Source organism: Aethalodelphis obliquidens, unplaced genomic scaffold, assembly GCF_003676395.1.
Source record: "Aethalodelphis obliquidens isolate GAN/ISIS:26980383/991018 unplaced genomic scaffold, ASM367639v1 scaffold46, whole genome shotgun sequence".
Taxonomy (NCBI): Eukaryota; Metazoa; Chordata; class Mammalia; order Artiodactyla; family Delphinidae; genus Aethalodelphis; species Aethalodelphis obliquidens.
In genome coordinates this window covers 5,429,934-5,452,471 of record NW_020837990.1, presented here as the reverse complement: position 1 = coordinate 5,452,471, position 22,538 = coordinate 5,429,934, and the positions used below count along the sequence as shown (strand labels likewise).

The 22,538-nt window shown below is 52.9% G+C and overlaps 2 protein-coding genes across 9 annotated transcripts; one reads left to right on the top strand and one right to left on the bottom strand.

Moving 5' to 3' along the window:
* Positions 1-57: 57 nt before the first annotated feature.
* Positions 58-5,121, bottom strand: DPAGT1 (dolichyl-phosphate N-acetylglucosaminephosphotransferase 1). Of its 2 annotated transcripts, XM_027082083.1 has the most exons (9): positions 4,562-5,121; positions 4,130-4,250; positions 3,735-3,948; positions 3,343-3,489; positions 1,965-2,049; positions 1,407-1,595; positions 998-1,085; positions 676-831; positions 58-592 (listed from the first exon to the last, which is right to left on the bottom strand). In XM_027082083.1, the coding sequence occupies exons 1-9, from the start codon at positions 4,720-4,722 to the stop codon at positions 527-529; spliced, it is 1,227 nt and encodes a 408-aa protein (XP_026937884.1). In that variant the 5' UTR covers positions 4,723-5,121; the 3' UTR covers positions 58-526. The 2 variants fall into 2 exon arrangements, with proteins under 2 accessions (XP_026937884.1, XP_026937885.1); XM_027082084.1 differs by lacking the exon at positions 58-592 and having other exon boundaries at positions 714-831; positions 979-1,085; positions 4,562-4,877.
* A 209-nt stretch (positions 5,122-5,330) lies between these two features.
* C2CD2L (C2CD2 like) lies at positions 5,331-18,678 on the top strand. 7 transcript variants are annotated; one of them, XM_027082076.1, is made up of 17 exons: positions 5,331-5,436; positions 5,918-5,997; positions 9,074-9,129; positions 9,393-10,117; positions 12,100-12,195; positions 12,575-12,694; positions 12,874-12,984; positions 13,074-13,190; positions 13,285-13,396; positions 13,520-13,628; positions 14,536-14,600; positions 14,673-14,818; positions 14,917-15,091; positions 15,839-15,940; positions 16,085-16,221; positions 16,309-16,594; positions 17,558-18,646. In XM_027082076.1, the coding sequence occupies exons 4-17, from the start codon at positions 9,764-9,766 to the stop codon at positions 17,767-17,769; spliced, it is 2,142 nt and encodes a 713-aa protein (XP_026937877.1). In that variant the 5' UTR covers positions 5,331-5,436; positions 5,918-5,997; positions 9,074-9,129; positions 9,393-9,763; the 3' UTR covers positions 17,770-18,646. The 7 variants fall into 7 exon arrangements, with proteins under 7 accessions (XP_026937877.1, XP_026937879.1, XP_026937881.1 ...); XM_027082078.1 differs by having other exon boundaries at positions 5,367-5,808; XM_027082080.1 differs by having other exon boundaries at positions 5,367-5,997; positions 14,691-14,818; positions 17,558-18,678.
* Positions 18,679-22,538: the final 3,860 nt, after the last annotated feature.

The following is a 22,538-nucleotide window of genomic DNA, read 5'->3' as shown; positions in this document are numbered from 1 at the left end:
ACCAACCCTCCCAGTCTACCCTAAAATGCCCTATATAGGAGATACACCTACAGGAACAACAAGAAAAAGACGACAGTTTATTGTCACCACTGGGAGCACAGGCCCCCCAGTCTGCTAAATCATCAGAATATTTAATTTATAGTCATATGTCAAGTCACCTTCGAGCCTGTGTCCCTATCCCCAGCCAGGGTTCTATCCCCAGGCCCAACATATTTCTTGAGTGTCAGAGTTGTGGATAATTGCATCAAAGCTACAGTATCCCACCTTAGGAGGCTGCAAAGATGGGATGGAGAGGGGGAGTGGCAAATAGAAGAAAGCCATAGGCGAAGTCCAATCAATAGTCATTAGAGGGCAAGAATGGCCCAGGATGTCAATAATCACAGGGGAAAGGGAATGCTGAGGACAAAATCTGGAGGAGAATGAAGTGGGGAGAGGCCTGGGCCAGGAGGCAATCTTGGTCTGGAAGAGGTCGGCCTGAGTCAGGAAATCTGGAGGCTGTGAAGCAAAGGACAGTGGACCAGGGGACTCAGACATCGTAGAAGAGTCGGACAAGCTGGTACCGAATGGAGAAGGTGACAGCACTGCCCACGACCTGTAAGAAGAAATGAACTACAGTAAGAACCACAGAGAAAGGGAGACAAGGAGATGTAAGTCACATCACCAACAGCATTGCACCTGTAGCAGCAGCAGGAACAGGGTGAGGTTTCTCTCATGCATGGGCCCAAAGACTTTAAGTAGCAAGTTGATGAGGGTCATGTTGTTACACTCCGTGAAGGCACCATCCTCATTCTCACTCTGGCGCACTGTCACTAGCCGGAGGCCTTCTGCTACCTGGAGGGGTCAAAAGTGGAGAGAACTTCAGCTAATACCTACACTTCAGGAATGGGGACCTGCTCAATGCTTCCAAACTCCCCTTGGGTGTGATGTAGGCCTAGGTTCCCCATTCCCTGAATTCCGAATGGCAGCCTAGAGCCTTACCTCCTTGTTACCCTGTTACCTTTAGAATAAAGGTGCCCAAGAAAGAGAGGCTCTTGGTCTTGAACTTGGAATAGCTCATCTCCAGTTTGCCTGTCTTGGTATTGAGTCTGCAGGGGAAGACAGCTTCATGTGACTGGGCCACTACTCAAAAAACTCTCCTCCCTGTGCTTAATTAATAGGAAGAGCACTGAATGTGGAGTCAAACAGCCTGAGATCTATTTCTGGCTCTGCTGCTTGCTTCTGTGTGATCAGAGCTGCTGTGAACATTAAATGAGATCATGGAACTAAATGTGCTCTGTAATGTATAAAGGGCTAACTGCACGGCAAGAGTTAGCCCTTCTTTGGGCCCATTCCCTTTGCACAGCAAACGTCTAAGGCATCCCAAGGGAAAAAGCTATGACGTCCCCTTCAAGCCCCAAAGCGGCTACCTGGGTATACGGTGGCGAGGGCAGGGGATGATATGCAGGAGCTGAGGCAGTGAGTAGATGAAGTTGAACACCTGGGGCATGAAGAAGAGTAGCATGGTCTTGCTGAAGTGTCCCAAGATGCCCACCACGGCAAAGGTCATGCCAGCAAAGTAACAGAAGGTATCTCCCACAAACACCTGTGATGGGTACCTGTGTAGGGGAGAGGATCTGAGCCAGTGGCAAGAGGCATTAGCAATCCTTTCTCTCACATCACACACCCTGCGCACTGGGCTAGCCCTGACCCTAGTTCTGGCTCAGAGGACATTCCAGCTCTCCCAGCAACTCTCCAGGAAACAAGGTCCCGAATCCATCTATTCCTGGGGGCTCCACAGTACCTGCCCCCAGCTACAATTGGGTAGAGAATATTTAAGATTTAAGAATATTACCAAAAAGACCCAGAAAACACTCAATACAGAGATGCACAGGTTAAGCCTCTCCGTCAGGAGATGGGTCGCAGTGAGGAGGACCGTACTGGCCACAAATTCAAATAGCTGTCCCACTAGCCACAGGCCTACTTACCAGTTATGGTAGAGCAATCCCAAGGTGGTGAAAAAAAAGGGTATCATGAAGTAGAGGGAAAAGACATGATCATCCCGACAATCACCTTTGGAAGCAGGGGAAAAAGAAAGAAGAAAACGTTGACAGCCACGTCCCCTGCACACCTGGGTCCTATTTTTGTCTGTCCCTGAGTTCTGTCCCAAGCTGTATCATCCACCTCTCTAAGTCCCAAGAACTCACTACCCCTTTTATGTCATCCAAGCAGTTCCCAATATTTCACCTCTTTCATGAACCCTTCCTAAACTAGTTACTGTCTTACATTTGGTTTAGACCATTCAGACCTAGGTCTGAATACCAGCTTTACTTCCTAACTGTGTGACCTTGATCATAACACATTTAACTTCTCTGAGCCTCAGTTTCCTATCTGTGAAAAAAGGCTGATGAAAACACCTGCCACATAGAGCTGTTACAGAGTTTAAAGTGAGATCACATTTTAAAAGTGCTTAGCTTTAGTAAGTACTTATGGATGTCCATCAACCACAAACCACCAGCAACACGCCTGTAGTCAAAGCTGGGTTTACTGACTTGAAACAAGAGAAACTTTGGAACCCACACACCATGGGGAACCATGGGATGCCTCAGTAAGGAGGTGTTAGGAGGACTTTTTTTTTTCTGCGGTACGCGGGCCTCTCACCGCTGTGGCCTCTCCCATTGTGGAGCAATGGCTCCGGACGCGCAGGCTCAGCGGCCATGGCTCACGGGCGCAGCCGCTCCCCGGCATGTGGGATCTTCCCGGACCGGGGCACGAACCCGTGTCCCCTGCATCGGCAGGCGGACTCTCAACCACTGCGCCACCAGGGAAGCCCAGGAGGACTTTTTATAGAATTTGTTTTAAATAATTCTGCGGAGGATGCAAGGAGGCAGAGTTTTGCCCTGCACTGGGTGCTGTCAGCAGAGATAATGCTATGATTGAGCATCTTAATAATTTTTATCCAAGAAGTGAGAGGAATTGAGTTGTTATCGGAAGGAAGCAGCAACCACTCATGTCAGCCAGAAGGGGATCTTGGTCATTTTTGTGAGATGCACCGCGTTCCTGTGGTTTTGTCTATGCTCAGACATGGTTACAGAGGGATCTAGTTTTGGTCTTACTCTATCACGGTCACAGAGTGACCCTGTCTGATTCTGAGGTTTTGTGAAGTTGTTTATGCTCAGTAGGAGAAGACCATGGCCTACCTATTAGTGCCAATGCCGTTATAAATGACAGGGCTGCTATTTTCCTTTCTCACATTTAACAAATCTTAGTTTCTTTCTCACGTTTAACAAATTCCCCAAAGCCAGATAGCAGGCAACTTCCTTAACACTCAGACTTCTCTCCTCTCCCTAATCCAATCCCACCTACCTTCCAGCTCCACCAGGTTGAAGACGATGATGGAAGCAGAAATGACTAGCGACTGGCCAGCCTCTAGGCCATTAATTCCTGCTAGGATATTGATGGCATTAGTACAGAACACTGCCAGCAGCCCCATGTAGACATAGTACAGGATCCCTGGGGGGAGAAAACAGTAAGAGAAGTAATGCCACCTGTAGAATGAGAATTTAAGGATATTCTTCTGAGAAAAGTGGTGAGGATAGAGGATGGGATGAAAGGCCAACAAAAGGATCTAAGAAAACACAGGGACAAAACAGGGAGGAGAATGTGGAGCACCAGGAAGGATGCTCTGCTGGATATCTCACAGGGTAAGGGTGCCCTGAAGTAGGGGCCATAGGGGCAGAAGTGGCAGTGCTACTCACCCAGGTCCAGATGCAGGCCAAGAAGCGGGCGTAAGGGCTTGGGTACCACAATGGTCGTGTTGCCAAAGTTGGTGAAATAGACCATGAGGAGAGGTAGTGAGGCAGCTGTGGGCAGCAGCAGCTTATGGCGCCAGCGCAGATTCAGTACATCATCCGCGAAGCCCAGGAAAATCATGCAGCAGATGGCAAGGAGTGCACCTATCAGGGCCACAAACTGGGGAGGGCTCGGGCAGGTCATGGCTCCAGCCTACTCCCACTTCACAGTTCCTTTCAAGAATTCCCATCTTTTCTTTCGTTCTCAGTCCCTCCCCTCCCCGCCACACCCAAATAACCCCAACTCTCTCCAGTAGCTCCCAGTCCCAGCCACAGGCAGCAGCCCTCACTAACCCACTTACTTCATGGTGGGGGAAGGCTTTACACTGCTCCTCCACAAAGCAGTTCAGGAAAGGGAAAGGGATGAAGCAGAAGAGTATGATAAGGAAAACAGCACCGCTGATCACTCCCTGGGACTCTGGGCTGTGGCCCAGCAGCAAGCCGGGGGGAGGGGGAAGAGGAAAGGGGGCGTGGTCACTCACTAGTGCAAGCATCACCATAACCTGACTTGGGGGCGGGGAAGGGCACCACTACTGGAGTCCCAGATACACCCAAGGGTCCCATCTTCCCGCCTCCACCCCTTCCCCAATGCTAACCAGATCTGCCCTCCACCTCCCAGAGTCCCGGGCTGGCTGTTGGGTTAGCACTACGTCTCCGCTCGCAGTCCAGCACTCCAGTCCCCGCCCCTGCCCCACCCCTTCCCCACTGCCCCGCACCAGCGCGCGGCCCCTCACATTTGCTGCCGGCTGGATTTGTTGAGGTCCTGGCCGCAGAGCCGTGCGGCGATGAAGTGGCCACGGAAGGCAGGGATGAGGGTGAGTGTGGCTACAAGTCCCAGCAGCGAGCCGATCAAATTCACCAACAGCGGCATCGGCAACTCCGGGAAGGCCCACATGGTGACCGGCCAGGGGGCCTGGTCGGCCCCCTCCTTAGCTAACGGGCAAGCTGGGCAGAAGCCCCGTGGCCCCAGCAGTAAGGAGTGGCCGCTCCCCACAGGCTGGATCTTCCCACACCACCCTGAGCGAAACCCAACGACTCTGACCTGAGCCGCCCTCAGGACTCCCGCGAGCCTCTATAAAGCAACCTCGGCTCTGCCCCACTGCATCTGCCTACCCACTGTTTCCACCCGGATCTAGTTCGCAGAGCAACTGTCGTTGCGGAAGGCGGCGGCCATTTTTAATATGGGCATAAGAGTAGGGACAGAAGTGTGATTGTAAACTACACCCTTTATTCGAGAGTTGAATCATCAAGAGGGGATTGGAAAAGCAATTAAAGAAAGACAAACAAAGGCGGATAGTTTCCTAACATCACATTAAAGATGTACAGCCCAAAGCGGAAAAACTCCTTGCCCGGTTCCAAGATGAGCGCCTCCTTGTACCACGTGTCTGACGTCGCTTACTCTTCGTTCCACGTCAGGTTTAGCTCCGTCGGCCTTCGCTGGTCGCGTTTAAAGGGCCAGTGCCCCGCGTTTACTCTGGGACGCCTCTGGAGACTGGAAGATGGCTACTGGAAGCAAGGGGGAGGGCAGGCGGGATGAGGATGTGGAACAGCACCTGCTCAGTGTAGAAAACCTGTCGCCAGCATAGTCAGCGTTGGGAAGGAAGCCAAGGTAAACACAACTCAGTTCCCCGAAACACAGCTACAATTTGGAAGATGATGTAAAATGTAAAGAGCGGACACTTGAAAAGCCCCTCCCACTTCATGTTTTTCCGTGTCATTGAGCCAGGTACTTTTCCTTCATCATCCCACCCGCCTTCTGCCCCCGCAGTAGCAGTTAGTTGCCGGGCAACACTGAGGGATACTTCAGCACTGTAGGGGCTGGGAGTACCCTCATGCTCTCAGGTCTTGGATTTAACCCCGTTCTAGACTTTCTTTGGTCCTGGATCATTGCACTGTGCCAGGCTCCCAGTCGGAGGAGGTGAGGCTGAGGCTTTGGAAAGAGCTAAGTAGGAGAACCAGACCCACAAGTGGCTGGCTTCCAGTAAGTCTGAGGAATTCCCAAGCAGGTTCTTCTCCAGGTTGGGTGCCTTTTGCTTGGCATCTGTTTCCTTACAAATAACAGTTCACCAGCATCTCATTCTCTTTCACAGACACACAAGCTCTAAGGTGGCAAATGATTTCTAGTCCTCAGAGAAGAACTCATTACCAGGAAGTGCGGGAGACGACTGAAGTATGCTGACATTTTGTTCACTCTTGAATAAGGAGTCAGGGTCAGGTTGACTCCTTTTAGGCCAAAGATAGGCCCTCCTGTCTCTCAAAAACAGATGTGAAATGTCCTTTCTACTCGAAGGTGGCTCTAATTAACAACTCAAACCATGTATATAAAGTAATCCCAGTAATTACTTGATAGTAGTATTCCTCCAAATTTTCAGTACTTATTATCCCACTGGTATTGTTTTTCTGTGTGTGTGTGTGTGTGTGTGTGTGTGTACCTGCACACGGGTGCATGAGTGTGCATCTGTGCCTCTTAGACTGGAAATTCCCTAGAGGCAAAGTGTTTTCTGTTCCACAGTGTGTTCCTATGGGGCTAAGGACACACAGATATCTGTATACAAGGCATCATCACACATAATGAGTCTGGATCTGAAAGAGGTACAGAGGGCAGTAGGAGCACATGGAGAGAGCAATTAGTTGTGACCAGGGGAAGTGAGAGGACCTTGAGGAAGAGTAGTGTCTCTAAGGATTTCAGTAGGTGGCAAGAGTGGAAGGGCCTTCCAAACAGGGAAGGTGAGACGCCAGGAGCAGGTGGAAAGGAGGAGCTTGTTGGAGCCCCAGAGGAGGCAGCATTCAGTTATCCTGTTGCTCAGGAGCAGGCTGAGACTCCCTGGAGGTCTGAGGGACAGTCTGTAACTGCTTCCTGTTTTATTAGGAGGCCAATCCTAATAACTCTTCCTTCCCAGCTTGGCATTGGGCACCTTTGTCTCTTTCTTCTCCAGAGATTGTTAGCCCTCCCCCACGCACCCCCCTGGAAGAGGGTAGGGGATACTTGTTCAAAAACAAGACACTGGGGGTTCATCATCCATGCATACATGTTACCATCAGAACATGGTTACTTGGATACTTGTCATATAATCTGAATATTTTTGTTCCCATGATGGTAAATGCCCAGTTGATTATCAGACTCACCAGGAGAAACAAACACACACATGACTTGGCCACACTTGAAATTTTGTGCCTGTCCTGGTACAAGTTCAAAGCATCTGCCTAAATGCTGAAGCTGGTCCTAGGACCCATGGATCAGGTGAGTTTCAGCTGGTTTCTTGGGCTGAGTAGACAAGGTCTGAGATGCGCATCTCCTACTGGGGAGCTCTGAGTGCCTCCCAGTAAGCAAAGCTAATGCACTATTAAGGCTGATTGCCTGACAAAGACTGTCCCAGAAATGTTTCACAGTGCTGAAAAAGTCCGTATGAGACAGCTTTGGAGAGTCTGGATCTATGACACTTGCAGGACCATATCTGTGGCTCTTCAGAAGCAGCTGAGTTACTCTTTTACCATTTCTTCCCACCTCTCTCCTGTCAGTTTATCAAAAGTTGTTAGCTGATAGCAAGCCCCAAGATCTCCCGTTCCACTTGGATGACATGAATGGGTTTTCAAAAGATGGAAACAATATAGGAATTCTCAGTGTTTACATGTATATTGGAATATTTTCTGTTAGACTTCTTAAAATTACAAAGAATTTGCTAACCCCTACTATGTGCATGGGAAAATTTTAAGTACTGTGGGGACACAAAGTGATATAAATGTAATTGTTTTCCCCAGGGAGTCTACTTCATCATATTAAAGCACCTTGAGTCAATATGAGGGAAGAGAGATGAGTAAGACAGGGTCTCCACTCTTAAGCAGCTTTCTGGTGAGTGGGAAAAACAGACATATAAACAACCAGCTAGGCTATAAGGCAGAATGAAATAAGTACAAGAGGTCTAGTAACAAGTGGATGGAAGATTGGGAGGACTAAGTGGAGAGACTAATATAAGACTGAATTGTGAAGCAGTATCTGGCAGCACAGGACCAATTGCTCAGTGGAGGAGTTGAAGTAAACCCAACAATTCAGAGACCTGAGATGAACTCTGAAGAACCCTGAAAAGGGTTCTTGGGGGAAGAGGGTCTTCATAGTGAAACTGTACCTGGACGACTTTCCACATAACCTGCTCCCCTAGCCCTAGCTGCTCTGCCCACTGACAGCTTCCTTCTGTGTCCCTGAGTTCTCTCCTCCCTTCATTTCTTCTCCCCTCAAGATTAAAAATCCACACTCTAGGAATCTTCTATGGTTTTGGAGGTCCAGTGATAATGCATGGGCAGGTCACAGCAAGGTTACCCCATCACCCTACCCCATTCCTTAGAGTGAAATCTGGGGATGCCCCAAGCTTTCCTACCACCTCCTGTGGCTCAGGCACCCTGTCGCTGACCTGCCAGGCTCTGCTTAGCTCTGCAACCCCGCAATTTAGAAGACATTGTTTACTCCCATCTGCTCACTGCTCAGACTAACGACTGGATTTGGGAGAGAGATACTTAACGCCTCTCTGTTTACCTAAGGAAGGCCTGCCATATGTATGTGGAGAAAAAGGGCCTCTTAGGGAATGGGGATTCCTTTGAATCCTTTAGTAGGATTTTCCTTCCCCTGCCTCCAGAAAGCAGTGACAAGCCTCTGTCCTATAGGGATGGAATCCATTCCCTTAAATCTAGGAAAAGGGATGCATCCTGAGGCCAGAGTGTACCTATAACATAATTTTTGGGGTGCTTGCTGGGATATCACATATTTGGATGGCAGGGTCTATCTGGCTGAATCTACTGATAGTCCAGTGCTGCATTGCCAGCTCCCTCCTCGTTGCCACCCCCTCTACACGTGCTCCATAGGCAGGAGCTGTTACTATGGAAATAAATTATTTTTAAAAACAGAAGCAGCCCCAGGCTTTGGAAATATCTCCAGAATAAACCCACACGAGCAAGGAGGTTAATAGGGTGTCCCTTGGTCCTGGCTCCAGAGGGAAGAGGATGGGGGTGGAGGAGGGGGTTCAATGTTCCATGTTCTATTCTCAACCTCTACCAGGTTCAGGTTCTGGCTCCTCTCGCGTTGGTATCGGCTGGACCTCTGCCAGTCACTTCTATCTAGGAGGAATGCTCTGCAGCTACATACCTAGGGCCTAGCTTCCGCCAGGACATAGGAACCAAGAAGCTGCTGAGCCTGGGAGTGTTGGGATAAGGGGTTGATGCTATCCACAGGGGTCACCTCCTTTTTAACCCCACAGGCGTCCAAACTATGGAAAGCTAAGGAACGTAAGGGAGAGCAAAGGCGTCATCTCAGGTGAGTGAAATTACTCTTGCTTACTCTCGCCTTGAGCTCGGGGGAGCAGGAGTACCCCCGATTCCAGGATGGGGCGGGGTAGTTAAAGATCCCGCCTATTTCCAACCCTAGAACCTCCTCCGCTCTCCGCTCCTCCTCCCACCCTCTTCTAGCGCTGGAACGCCGGGCTCACTAAGCCCCGCCCGCCGCGGGTGCGGCTCCTTTAAGGCCGGATGGGGGCGGGGGGGCCGGCCGTGTTGTCAGTGTCAGCTCTGCGCACGCAGCCCTCCCGGAGCCGGTGCCTGCCTGCGAGCCCCAGAGTCCCCGCAGACGAGTCCCCGCCCGGGTCCGGTGGGGCCCCCGCCGTGGGAGGAGTCGGGCGCTGGCCGGCGACTAACGCGGGTTGGACTGCCGGACCAACTGAGGAGGGCCCCGGACTCCGGAGAGAGGGACCCCGGCGTCGCGATCCCCCAGGAACCTCCTCTCCTCGATCTGTGGCACCCACTAGTCCCGGGCACCCAGCCCCGGAGAGCCCCCGATCCCGCGCGCCCAGCCCCGGGGGAGCCCGCCCCCGCCCCGCGGCCCGCCCGGGCCATGCTCCCCCGGGGCAGCGGCTGAGCCCGAGCCGGAACCGGGACCTGAGCCCGCGCGGAGCATGGATCCAGACTGGGGGCAGCGGGACGTGGGCTGGGCGGCCCTGCTGGTCCTCTTCGCCGCCTCGCTGCTTACGGTGTTGGGCTGGCTGCTGCAGTATGCCCGGGGCTTGTGGCTGGCGCGGGCCCGCGGGGGCCGGGGCCCGGGACCCGCCTTAGCTGCCGAGCCCGCCGGCTCCCTGCGGGAGCTGGGCGCTTGGCGCTCGCTGCTGAGGCTGCGGGCGACTCGGGCCGGCGCCCCTGAGGAGCCAGGCGTCAGGGGCCTCCTGGCGTCGCTCTTCGCCTTCAAGTCTTTCCGGGAGAACTGGCAGCGGGCTTGGGTGCGAGCGTTGAACGAGCAGGCCTGCAGGGATGGGGTGAGTTGGACAGGAGGACCTAGGTGGTCCCGTCACTCAGCCTTTTCTTCTAGAGGAGGGACTGCTCAGGCCAGGAGGCACGTATGGGGGTGGGGAGCAACTGGGGAACCCTATGGCCTCTCTTTTCCTCTGGGATCAGAGAAAAGGGTGCAAGTGAGGCTGGAGGTTGTAGAAATCCGGCTGTGTCCCAAATCCTCTATTCTTGCGGTCTAGGTACTCTCTGGCTCCAGACCAGTGCACAACTTGCTGTTCTCATAGCAACGCTAATCCCTGTGCCCCAGGGCACTTCCTCCCAGCCTGGGTGCTGGTTGTGTGTGTGGCTTGGGTGGGTGGGTGGTGCTGCTGGGGGTTAGAAGGGAGACATGTGCACCTGTGGAAGGAATTTGCCTGGTCCTCATGCCATCACACCCAGTCAGCACTTCATGCCCCAGATCCCTGGTGTGATCAGGCAGGTCTCCGGGGAGCCTGAATTCCCCCCTACCCCATCCCTCAGTAATTTCACTGCTGCAGTCTAACGCGTCCTTCTCCATGCTCCCTGCAGTGTCTGTGTTTAGGGAAAGGTATTCAGGTGGAAAGGAGATTGACATTCCATGCCCCGCCCAGTAGATGAGCCTAGAGCTGCCCCTTGAGGGTCAGTCACAGACTAACCCAGCCTACTTCCTCCCATTGCACCATGGGCAGCTGGCCTCCCAGGAAGTGGGGCAGGAAGCGTGGTCATAAGACTGAGGTGGGGTGGGAGGTGGAGACCTCCCTCTCTTGGGGTCCACACTCATCTTGGCCCTCGCGGTCTATTAGCCCCTGGCTCAGAGGGTTCTCCATTTCCAGCCACCACTAGTCTGAGGGTTTTACTCCACTAGCTCCTCAGATGCCTGGAAACAGAAGTGGCCACGCAAGAAATTGCTCTGCTTCCTCTGCTCAGCTGACCTGAAAGCCAGATGGCATCTGTCAGTCTATGCCGTGAACTCAACCCTCCACCCAGCTCTCCCTGTACCTTGTCCCCGGGTCAGGACTGACTCCCCAGGACAGCTGACTCAGCTGGACATTAGCCTCCCTTGCAGGGGGTGGGGAGACTGGCGTTCCCAGCATCCATCTCCCTTGGCCTGGCTTTTGAACAAGACCGCTACAGTAGCAGAGAAGTTGGCTTTCCCTGGTTTGCCAGGCAAATGAGCCCTGTGGATTTGTTTCCTCCCATCCCAAGACCCTAGGAGGAGCTGCCAGCTGTCTGTGCCCCCTCCTCAGTTCTTCCCGTCCTGCTCTCTGGATGGGGCTGCAGCAGTTGGCTTCCACTGCTGTGGAAGAATTAGGAAGCTCTTACGACACCTAAGCTAAGCAGCTTTCTGCTCCCTAAAGCCATCCTGCTGTCTGCCTTGAGGAATTAGCCAAGTATCTGGCCCTTGAGCCCTCTGAGCTTGCTTTTCTTCCCAGTTCCTGTGGTAAAGTTCCCCAAGGCCAGGCTGAGCTAGTCTTCATCTCCAAGAATATGGATAGAGTCATACTCTTATGCCTCTACATCCTGTTTATCTGGAAGAAGGTTTAGCTCTTGTCTTGAATAAGGGACCCTACTGCTTTCATCCTTAGCTCAGCTGTGTCTCTGCCCAGCTACGATATACAGGTGGCACCAACACCTTTATTATTTTTTTTCTATGCACAACTTTCTTCCGGGGTAGGGCGGGGATGAAGAGGAAGGTGGGGGAGAAGAGGGAGGCTCCTGGCATTCCAGGAGAAGTCTAGGGTCTTCAGCTCAAGGTGATGTGGTCTCTGAGGCGGTCTAGCTTCCCAGCTCTCCCTAGCAGCTGCAGGCCCTGGAAAGGCGGGCTTCAAGGGAAACACTTGCTGTCCTAAAGCCCTGAGCCAAGGAGGGGCCAGAAGCCAGCCTGCAGCTGAGGCCTCCGCAGTGCCAGGGCCTAGCCAGCAACTGAGTAGGCCAGCCCTGTGGGGGGCAGCGCCAGAGACCTGATCCTATGCCCACGTTACTCCCTCAGAGCTCCATCCAAATCGCCTTTGAGGAGGTGCCCCAACTCCCACCCAAAGCCAGCATCAGTCATGTGACCTGCACAGACCAATCAGAGCGCACCATGGTAAGGGTCTGATGGGCACTGTCTTCTTTTAGGGCTGGAGTGGGGGCTGATCCTGAGTTCCCTTTAGTCTGAGCGTTCTTAACCTGAAGTCTTTGAATGCCTTAGGGATCCCAGGATTGGCTTCAGGAGGTCTGAAAATCCCACTAAAGTTACCTGCAAACTGTAGTACATGTGTGCATATTTGCATTTTCCTGGAGAGAGGAGTCTTTGGCTTTTATCATTCTTTTATGGGCTTATGACCCCCAAAAGGTGATTCCCAAGGAAAACCGAAGTGGAGAGGGGTCTGCTGACCCGTTGTCGGGCAGGACAGGGCAGGGCCAAGTTGAGCACTCTTCCTCCGTGTGTGACCCTCCTTGCCTCCGTGCCTCGCCTGTCTCAGGTGCTGCATTGCCAGCTCTGTGCTGAGGAGGTGATGTTTCCAGTCTCTGTGACCCAGCAGTCCCCCGCTGCCGTCTCCATGGAGACCTACCACGTCACTCTGACACTGCCACCAACACAGGTGGAGGAGGATGTGGGAAACTGAGTTGGGGAGGGGGCGGGCGGTTCAGTTGCCTCAGCCTTTTCAGTTTGGTTCCTCTCTAAGACAGAATTTGGGAAGGGAGGGTCCTGGGGGGTGGGGTTGGGAGTAGTTGGAGGAGTGGGGCAAGTCAACCCAGTCCCTTTGTCCCCTGTCCCCAGTTGGAAGTCAACCTGGAGGAAATCCCTGGCGAGGGCCTGCTTGTATCCTGGGCCTTCACGGATCGCCCAGATCTCAGGCTGACAGTGCTTCCCAAGCTGCAGAACAGGGAGGTAAGGGGGCAGGGCTGGGAGAGAAGCGGCAGAACAGGGAGGGGGAGGCGGAGCTGGGGGGCCTCACCTCCTTGTTCTCCGCCCTGCAGAGAGGTGAGGAGCAAGTAGAGCTCTCCACTATCGAGGAGCTGATCGAGGATTCCATAGTCAGCACCCAGCCAGCTATGATGGTCAACCTCAGGGCCTGCTCTGCCCCTGGGGGCCTGGTGAGTAGGTGCTCAAAGCAGATAGTTTGCATGCATACTGTCCCCAGGGTACTGTGTCGGGATTCTTGCTCTTTTTACCTCCTTCTGCTCTTAGGTACCCAGTGAGAAGCCACCTATGGTGCCCCAAGCCCAGCCAGCCATCCCCAGACCTACCCGGTTATTCCTAAGGCAGCTTCGAGCATCTCACCTGGGACGTGAGCTGGAAGGTAAGAGCCAGAATCTTCTGGGGGACTGCCGAGGCTATGGTTGCAGGTGCCCCCGGCGCCCCTGCCAAGGGCGTGGCCTCTCAGCTTGGAACTGAGCGTTTTCAAATTTCCGGTCCCCCACAGGCACTGGGGAAGTGTGCTGTGTAGCTGAGCTCGACGACCCCATGCAACAGAAGTGGACCAAGCCCATGAGGGCTGGGCCCGAGGTGGAGTGGAGCGAGGACCTGGCACTGTAAGGAGTGACTCCCCAGCCCCCACCCTTGCTCCCACAGCTGGACTGGGGATCAGAGCCTTCCAGCAGAGCCCTGGCATGAATCAGCTCTGTTTTCAGTAAACCTTGGTGTGAGCCTCTACTGTCTGCCAGGGCCTGGCCTAGTCCAGATATAACCAAGATACACCCCCGCCCTGAGTTGATCGCAGGCTAGAAGCAGAGACAGGTGTACGTAAAGAAGATGGTATAAGTGCTCCAGTCCAGGTTTACACAAAGTGCCGTGGAAGTGCTTAGATGGGGGAGCTTAATTCCCATAGGTTAAGGATCAGAGTGGGCTTCATGGAGGAGGTGGCATTTAAATCACACCTTCGAGCAAGAGTAGGATTTTTTTTTTTTTTTTTTTTGCGGTACGCGGGCCTCTCACTGTGTGGCCTCTCCCGTTGCGGAGCACAGGCTCTGGACGCGCAGGCTCAGCGTCCATGGCTCACGGGCCCAGCCGCTCCGCGGCATGTGGGATCCTCCCAGACCGGGGCACGAACCCGCGTCCCCTGCATCGGCAGGCGGACTCCCAACCACTGTGCCACCAGGGAAGCCCAAGAGTAGGATTTTAACAGAGTGTTAGAGAGAAGTGTTCATGGCAGAGGGGACAGCTTGAGCAAAGGAAAAAGAGGGTGATTTGCCATAGAGGGAGACTGCGAAGGCAGGATGGGGCAGGAGCATGGAGGATTTGAATGCCTGGCTGAGTAGTATGGTCCCTGCTCTGCCCCATCCCACTCTCTTGGGAAGAGACCATATTTGGAGGATGATTGCAGCACTTGTTCTATCTTATTTACCTCCATCTCTGTCTGCTTCTGGCCTGTGATCGACTCAAGGGTGGATTCAGTTTGCTAATCTCCCCCCTCCCTGCCCCACCTCTTCTTGGCCACAGGGATCTGGGGCCCCAGAGCCGGGAGCTGATCCTCAAAGTGCTGAGGAGTAGCAGCTGTGGAGACAGTGAGTATGGGGCAGGAAGGAGCACCTCTGGGTGGGTGCTGAGCAGGGCCTGGTCATGGCCCCAGCTCACAGTGCCACCCCTTTCCCCAGCTGAATTCCTGGGCCAGGCCACAATGTCTGTGGCCTCCCCTTCCAGACCACTGTCCCGAAGACAGGTGTGCCCACTCACCCCTGGGCCAGGTAAAGCCCTGGGGCAGGCAGCCACCATGGCAGTAGAGGTGAGAAGCTGGCCCCTGGGGGGAGGTGGGAGGACACGGGGGTGGGGGGAAGACCAGTCTCTGAGGCCCTGCCTCTTTCCACTTCCACCCCTCGGCAGCTTCAGTATGAGGAGGGCTCCCCCCGGAACCTGGGCACTCCCACCCCCTCCACTCCACGCCCCAGCATCACACCTACCAAGAAGATTGAGCTTGACCGGACCATCATGCCCGATGGCACCATTGTCACCACAGTCACCACCGTCCAGTCCCGGCCCCGGGTAGATGGCAAATTAGGTAAAGAGGAGGAGCCTGGGAGCCCAGCTCTAGCCAGGGGCCCCAGACTGCAGATCCGTGGCTGGACAGGGAAAGGGCAAGGAAAGCCCTAATTCCGGCTCTCCCTGTTTTCCGACCACATCTTCCTCATTGTCTTTGACTCTCTCAAACTTTCCCTTGCATCCCTCCATTTCCCTAACTAGTCCTCTCCCTCTTCAATCCTGGATCTACCAGCCCCTCCTACAGTATTCTCACACTTCCACCTCCCCAAGTTCCCTTCTGTCTTTTTTTTCCCCCCTCTGTCTTTTCACATGTGTCTCCCCTTCCCTTTTCCCAGCCCCAGCTGCCCAATTGCCCCGCCCTCGCCCCTCAACCTCCAGCACCCTGTGGGACCCTCCAACAAACCCAGTGGCCTCCCTGGCAACTCTCCCACTCCCAGGGGCCCTCCATGACATTTCTTCCATCCCTAGGGGTCCCATGGAATTCCCCCTACCTCCACTGGGCCCCTTTGCCATCTCTGCACACTCAACATTTTCATGGCATCTCTCCGAGCCCTTGGTGGGCCCCGTGGCACTTTCCCACGCTCCCATTGGTTCCTGTGGTGTCTTTTTGTCCCCATGGCATCTTCTTAGTCACTCCTGTGATTAATCATCCCTTAGTCATCCCTACCCTCTGAGTCAACCAAAGTCTGCATCTCAATAAAGACGGTAGGGGGTGGGGGCCACTCTAAAGCAGCTCCCAGCTCACTGACCCTCCCCCACCCACCAGACTCCCCCTCCCGCTCCCCGTCCAAGGTGGAGGTGACTGAGAAGACAACAACTGTGCTGAGCGAGAGCGGTGGCCCCAGCAGTACCTCCCACAGCAGCAGCCGTGAGTAGGGAATCGGGAAGTGTGAGTGGTGGTTGGCACCCGGGCCCCAGAGTCAAAAACCATTTTGGGTGGGGCACAGGAGTTCAGGTCCAAGAAGGAGCTGGGGAGGAGTCAGGCTAGCCATGCCCTGTATCCATCCTCCAGCAGGGGAGAGCCACCTTTCCAACGGCTTGGACCCTGTAGCAGAGACAGCCATTCGCCAGCTGACTGAGCCCAGCGGGCGGGCAGCCAAGAAGACACCCACCAAGCGTAGCACACTCATCATCTCCGGGGTTTCCAAGGTAACGGGGCTCTGGGGAGAGGAGCTGGGCTAGGGAGAGAACCCTCATTGGTCACTCCTGCCCATTAAAACTTGTCCCTCCTGCCAGGTGCCCATTGCCCAGGACGAGTTGGCACTATCCCTGGGCTATGCGGCATCCCTGGAAGCCTCAATGCAGGATGATGCAGGGCCCAGTGGAGGTCCCTCTTCACCTCCCTCAGACCCACCAGCCATGTCCCCAGGACCCCTAGATGCCCTCTCCAGTCCCACGAGTGTCCAGGAAGCAGATGAGACAACACGTTCGGACATTTCTGAGAGGCCCTCTGTGGATGACGTTGAGTCGGAAACAGGGTCTACTGGTGCGCTGGAAACCCGCAGCCTCAAGGATCACAAAGGTGGGGAGATATTGGCAGCCCCCCCGCTTCTTTATACCCAGTATCATCACCTGGGTCCCACTGGACACTAAGGGACATAGGAGCCTCGGGCCAATCTCCTCCTTCCTCCCCTAAGGGATCCCAGAGTTCCCAGCCTGTTTCAGCCAAGCTTGAGTAGAGAGGGGGGAACTTGATGTCTTGAGTCTTGGCTTGGATCTAACAGGCTTGGGTGATAAGAAGAGATGTAAAAATATTTCCTTTTACCTCCCTTTTTTCTTTCTTCCTGGATCTAAGCGCATATCCTCCTTCCCTTATTCTCGCCCATCACCCTTTCCTTTCATTCTTAACTCTCTCCCCTATGCGTGTAAGAATTCCTACCCCAGGCAACCCTAGGAGTACCCCTCTAGCAGTGACACCGTCTGTGCACAGCTGTGGTATTTCTAATTTCTCAGGTTCAAGGGCTTGCCCCCAGACGTCCACATCCCTCTGCCAGTGAGTCTATCACTCACGAGTATTTATAACTATTTATGATTTAAGCCTGCATCACTTCTTGGGATAATGAGAGTCCTAAGTCCGAAGCCTGCCGTGTAAACACCCTTCTCATTATATTCGTCCTGAATTTACCTCTTTGAAGTTTTCCAGACACACTGCTTCCTGCTCACATCCTGGAATTTGGTCAGCAAGTCAGCGTCAACCCACTTTGTCCCTTCATGGCTTTTAGGAACACCCTTTGCCCCGCCTTTGTCTTTCCATAGTAAAGAGGCCCAATCATCAATCTGTCCTCACGGAGCAGCCAGCCCCGTGACATTCCACCTCAGGGGCGGTGGTCAGGAGCATCACCATGTTTTCCTCAGGAAGGATAAAGGGCATGTTTGTTCTGTTCTGCATCTTGGACCCCTTCATGCTTGTCCTTTCTCTGCTCCCCTCCTCACCCCACCCCGTGGAACCCCTCTCTCCGCCTCAGCCTCCCCTCTCCCCTCACAGTGAGCTTCCTGCGCAGTGGCACTAAGCTCATCTTCCGCCGGAGGCCTCGTCAGAAGGAAGCCGGTCTGAGCCAATCACACGATGACCTCTCCAACGCGACGGCCACACCCAGCGTCCGAAAGAAGGCTGGCAGCTTTTCTCGCCGTCTTATCAAGCGCTTTTCCTTCAAATCCAAACCTAAGGCCAATGGCAACCCCAGCCCCCAGCTCTGAGGGCCCTGCTCACCTCCTGAGCTAGGAGAGGGCAGGCATCCTCTCAGCCCCTTCCCCACATTCCCTTCCATTCCCCTTCCTGGATTCCCGGTAGCCTGGGCCAGGGAAGCCCTCTGGGTTCCAGGAAGCCCTGTCCACCCTGGGCTCTGGGGCTAGTTGGAAGGGGACTTGCAACGGGAAGTGTGTGAGAGGTGGACACCCGTTGCTGAGGACACAGAGGAGGGAGCGGGTGGCCCGGAGAAAGAGGAGGCTCTGTCCTGGTGCGTGTGGGCGATCCTCGGACCCGCTGGCCTGCTGTTGGCACTGGCCCCTCAGAGGAGTCCTGGGGTGCTCGGCTCCTCAGCTGATCCTTCCTCCCTTATTTATTCTCTTTTCTATTTATATGTGTGGTCCCGGACCCTCAGTGAACAGGTAATAGAGGGCATCTCTCCCAGGTGACCCTTCTTCCCTATCCCAGGAGGGTAGGCAATTCCCTTTCGGATGGGGCTCCCTCACCTCCCTCAGGTCCCCACTCCGACCAGCACCAATGTCTGCCTCTGAGGACATTGACAGCTCATAGAAAGCCGGGCCGGTGCCCGGGATGGGGGGCAGGTACTCCCCACCTCCCTGCCTCCCCTTCTGCTCCTCATCCCTCCCTCCCCCTTTGTTACCGTTTTTGTACTTGATGCCTTCTCTGTGAGCAGTGGCTCTGTTGGAAGGAGGGAGCCAGGAGCCTGATGGGAAGCCTTTCCCCGAGAGATGGCTTTAGGGGCTTTTTTTACAGAGTGTGTGATGATGGAGCAACAGCAGAGCTGCACCTCTGTATAGTGGGAGATGATGATGTCCATTGCTGTGTGATGGCCTGGAATTTAATTTATTAAAGTCAAATTGGAGTTTATAAACTGGACAACTGGTCATCCTTTGACAGGCGAATGGGCAGCGAGGCTGTGGTGTTGGAGTGGGAGGATCAGAGACAGGGCCCAGATGGTGAGATGGGGTCGGTGACACATATATTGGGTCTACGAAGTTCCTGCAGGGAGGATGGGACATGTAGAGAGAGGATGGGAGAACAAGCGTCTTTGAAGGGTGAAGTTGTAGCAAAAATGTCAATCAGAAAAAAAAAGTCCATCGGCTAGTAAGGGCATCTTCATTCCCCTTCCTTGAACAGGCTGCTCCTTCTAGAATATAGGAGAGTCCAGAGCACAGCCTCTTGATCCAGACTGCCTGGATTTGAGTCCCAGCTCCACTAATTATCTTTGTGACCTTGGGCAAGATATGTAAACTTAGAGCACCTCACTTTTCTCATCTGTAAAGTGGGGACTGTGATAAAAGTAACTATCATTTGGTTGTGGGTTAGAACTTGGCTGGCATACAGTCGGTGCTGAATAAGTGTGAGCTGTTGCCTCAGAAGAGACGGATTGGGAGGGGGAAGTCTTATAAGGGTTTCATCGTAATAAAAAGTCTTTCACTCCTAAATGTGGGCAAATTTCAGGGAGTTGTGGATACTAGGAAACTCTAGCACGCTGGTTCCTGTTTTCTGGGATCTTACACAGGACTTGAAACAGATAAGCTGCTGCAGGATGTCAGAGAGAGCACTGGACCAGGAACAGAAAACCTGGGTGTACCACAGACACAGCAAGTGACCTTGAGAAGTCCACTTCTGCTTTCTGAACCTTAACTTCCTCATCTCTAAAATGAAGGGTGGCCTAGATAATCATCCAGGTCACTCACTTCCAGCCTTGCCATTCTGACTAACCTATATCGCAGGGGGCTTCAGGGCACCTGCCTTTGGCTAGGCAGCTTGGAGTTGTGCATTTTCCCCATGCTCCTGTCCGCGCTAGTCACAGAATAATGGAATATTTAGAAAGGGTGGCAGAATATGGATGTTTGGTTAATTTGCATATATTGGTATGCTAAATTCTAGGTCCTCAAAACTCAAAGGTTTATCAAGCTACTTCCCCTGATCTAAGAAATACAACTCTTAATAGTTCACAGAGGAGCAGTTTGTTTACCAGTATGACAAGACGGCCAAACACACTGAACTTGAAATTTCACAAGAAACTATTGTTGATGGGAGGGCAGGTATTCAGATTCCCACTAGACCTGTGGATTGAGCTGATGGTGACTGGAAGATGTACTCAGTTTCTAGGGTGACCTGCCCAGAACTCAATGCAATCACATATTTAGTAGTGACAAAAAGCCTGATCACATTTCAGAAATAGGGATTTAAGAAAATGAACGCAAAAGAAACGCAAAACATAACCTAATTCACTTTATACTTTCAGAAGAGATCCACAGTTTTTGATGAGTATGAATTACGCTTTAAGATTTTCTGGCAGCCTTTTTTTTTTTTTTTTTGTGGCCTCTCCCATTGCAGAGCACAGGCTCCGGATGCGCAGGCTCAGCGGCCATGGCTCACGGGCCTGGCCGCTACACGGCATGTGGGATCTTCCCGGACTGGGGCGGACTCTCAACCACTGCGCCACCAGGGAAGCCCTTTCTGGCAGCTTTTAAAGAACAAATATCTGGATGTGTCTTGAATTATCCAGCCAAAATTGTGTCTTGTTTTCAAGAGAAGCAGATTGAGATGGAAGTGACCTATGTTAGACAGCAATACACCGTTTCAAATTTTGGAAACATGCGTGGATTCCAGAGATATCCTGAAATTTTTGCTCTATAAATATTGTTTGAGTCTACACAGCTCAGTGAATGGATTTTTCTTCATGAAATTGCTAAATTAAAGCTAAGAGCCATCTTTAGTGGTGTAAATCTGAATTCAAATACAGCTGGCATTTTATGAAGTATTAATATACCTATGTGCTTTTGAATGGATAAAGTTGATAAAACATATTTTTGTTACTCTTGAATTATATTTTAAAATAGGGACGAAGTTTAATTCATTGTTTGTTGTTAGTAACAAACGTCATGCACAAAATTCTGATTTTACTCTGTCTTTGCTATTTTTAAAAAATATTTATTTATGTGGTTGCGCCGGGTCTTGGTTGCGACAGGCAGGCTCATTAGTTGCAGCTACAGGGCTCCTTAGTTGCTGCCTGCATGTGGGATCTAGTTCCCTGACCAGGGATGGAAACCCGTCCCCCGGAATTGGGAGCTCAGAGTCTTATCCACTGCGCCACCAGTGAAGTCCCTGGCTTTGCTATTTTTTTTTTGCGGTACGCGGGCGTCTCACTGTTGTGGCCTCTCATATTGCGGAACACAGGCTCTGGACGCGCAGGCTCAGCGGCCACGGCTCACGGGCCCGGCCGCTCCGCGGCATGTGGGATCTTCCCGGACCAGGGCACGAACCCGTGGCCCCTGCATCGGCAGGCGGACTCTCAGCCACTTCGCCACCAGGGAAGCCCTGCTATTTTTAATGGCATCTTTAAGTTCATTTTATTTATGTTGAACATGTAAGGTGTTTTCTGATTATATAAATTATATAGGTTTATATTTAGGTTAGAAAATATAACGCAGTAAATATCAATCCCAATGAACTTTACTAAGGTACGTAATTTTTAAACAAATATGTCTTGGACCCTTACTGAGTTTCAGCCACTAGGCTAAACAATGGGGTTATAAACGTGAAAAACACACGCAATCCCTGCCCTCTCTCACTGAACTGAGTCTAGTGCAGAATGCAGACACATAAATAGGCAAATACAATACCGCATGATAGAGCTGTAATGGGGAAATGCAGGAAAGGGATGTCCAGGAAGACTTCCAGGAAAAAGAAGCATCTTCGTTGAGACCAGAAGAATGAGTAGGAATCAAACATATGTGGGAAGGGGAGAAAGGGAAGATTATTCCAGGCAGAGGAAACAGCAAGTACAAGGCAGGGGAGGAAAGGCGGCTAGGTGTGGTGGAGAAACTGAAAGAAATGTGGGGGCTGGAGAGCAGAGAGTGAGTTCGAGAAGCACTCAAGACATGGTGGAGAGAAGTATGCAGGACCCGGATGCTGAACAGTCTAGAAAGCCTCAGTATGGTTTGGGGCTTTGTCCTGAGGACAACAGAATGACTTTGAGTGTTTAAAGCAGGGTGGTGGTTTGATCAGATTTGCTCTTTGTAAAGATCACTTGCGAGCTCCGTCGAGAATGGTTTGGAGGGAAGTAGGAGTGCCCGCAGTGGAACCAGTTAGGTCAGTGTAGACATCCGGGATGGACGTTGTTAATGGACTAGAGAGGGGGCGGCGAACATCAAGAACGGGGGATGAACATGAGAGATCCTGTATTTAAGGGGGTAGCATTTACAGGACTTGGCAATGCATTGGATGCTACGTGTGAGGGAGGAATCAGCCATGACCGCCAGGTTTCTGACTTGAAGGAGTCATTCACTGAGCCTGGTGACACAGGAGGTGAGGTGTAGGGGAAAGAGATGCCACAAGGAATACTGATATTTAAGAAACAGTAAGATTAAGAAGGTGAAGGACCCCCAGTTTGGGCTGAGCGGGGCTTGCTGTGCTGCGCACGGAGCCTCGCATGCCTCCTCCTCCGCCTCCCCGGTCTCCTCCACCTGTTCCTCCGCCTCCCCGGTCTCCTCCACCTGTTCCTCCGCCTCACCGCCCACGCGGCCAGCTAGCTTGATAACCAACAGAAGGTCGGAGACCCCTCTGTGCGCTCAGCCCGAGCTCTGCGCATGCCCAGTGGGTGCCGTGGGCCGAGCCTGCGCAGTTGGGGGAATTCGGGCCCTAGGGATCCCCGCTTGCGCCACGCTAGGAGAACCGCGGCGCCAGCAGCGGTACCTTTCCGCGCGTCCCGCCGCCCCTCACTCCCGCCCCTTCCGTGTTTTGGTCG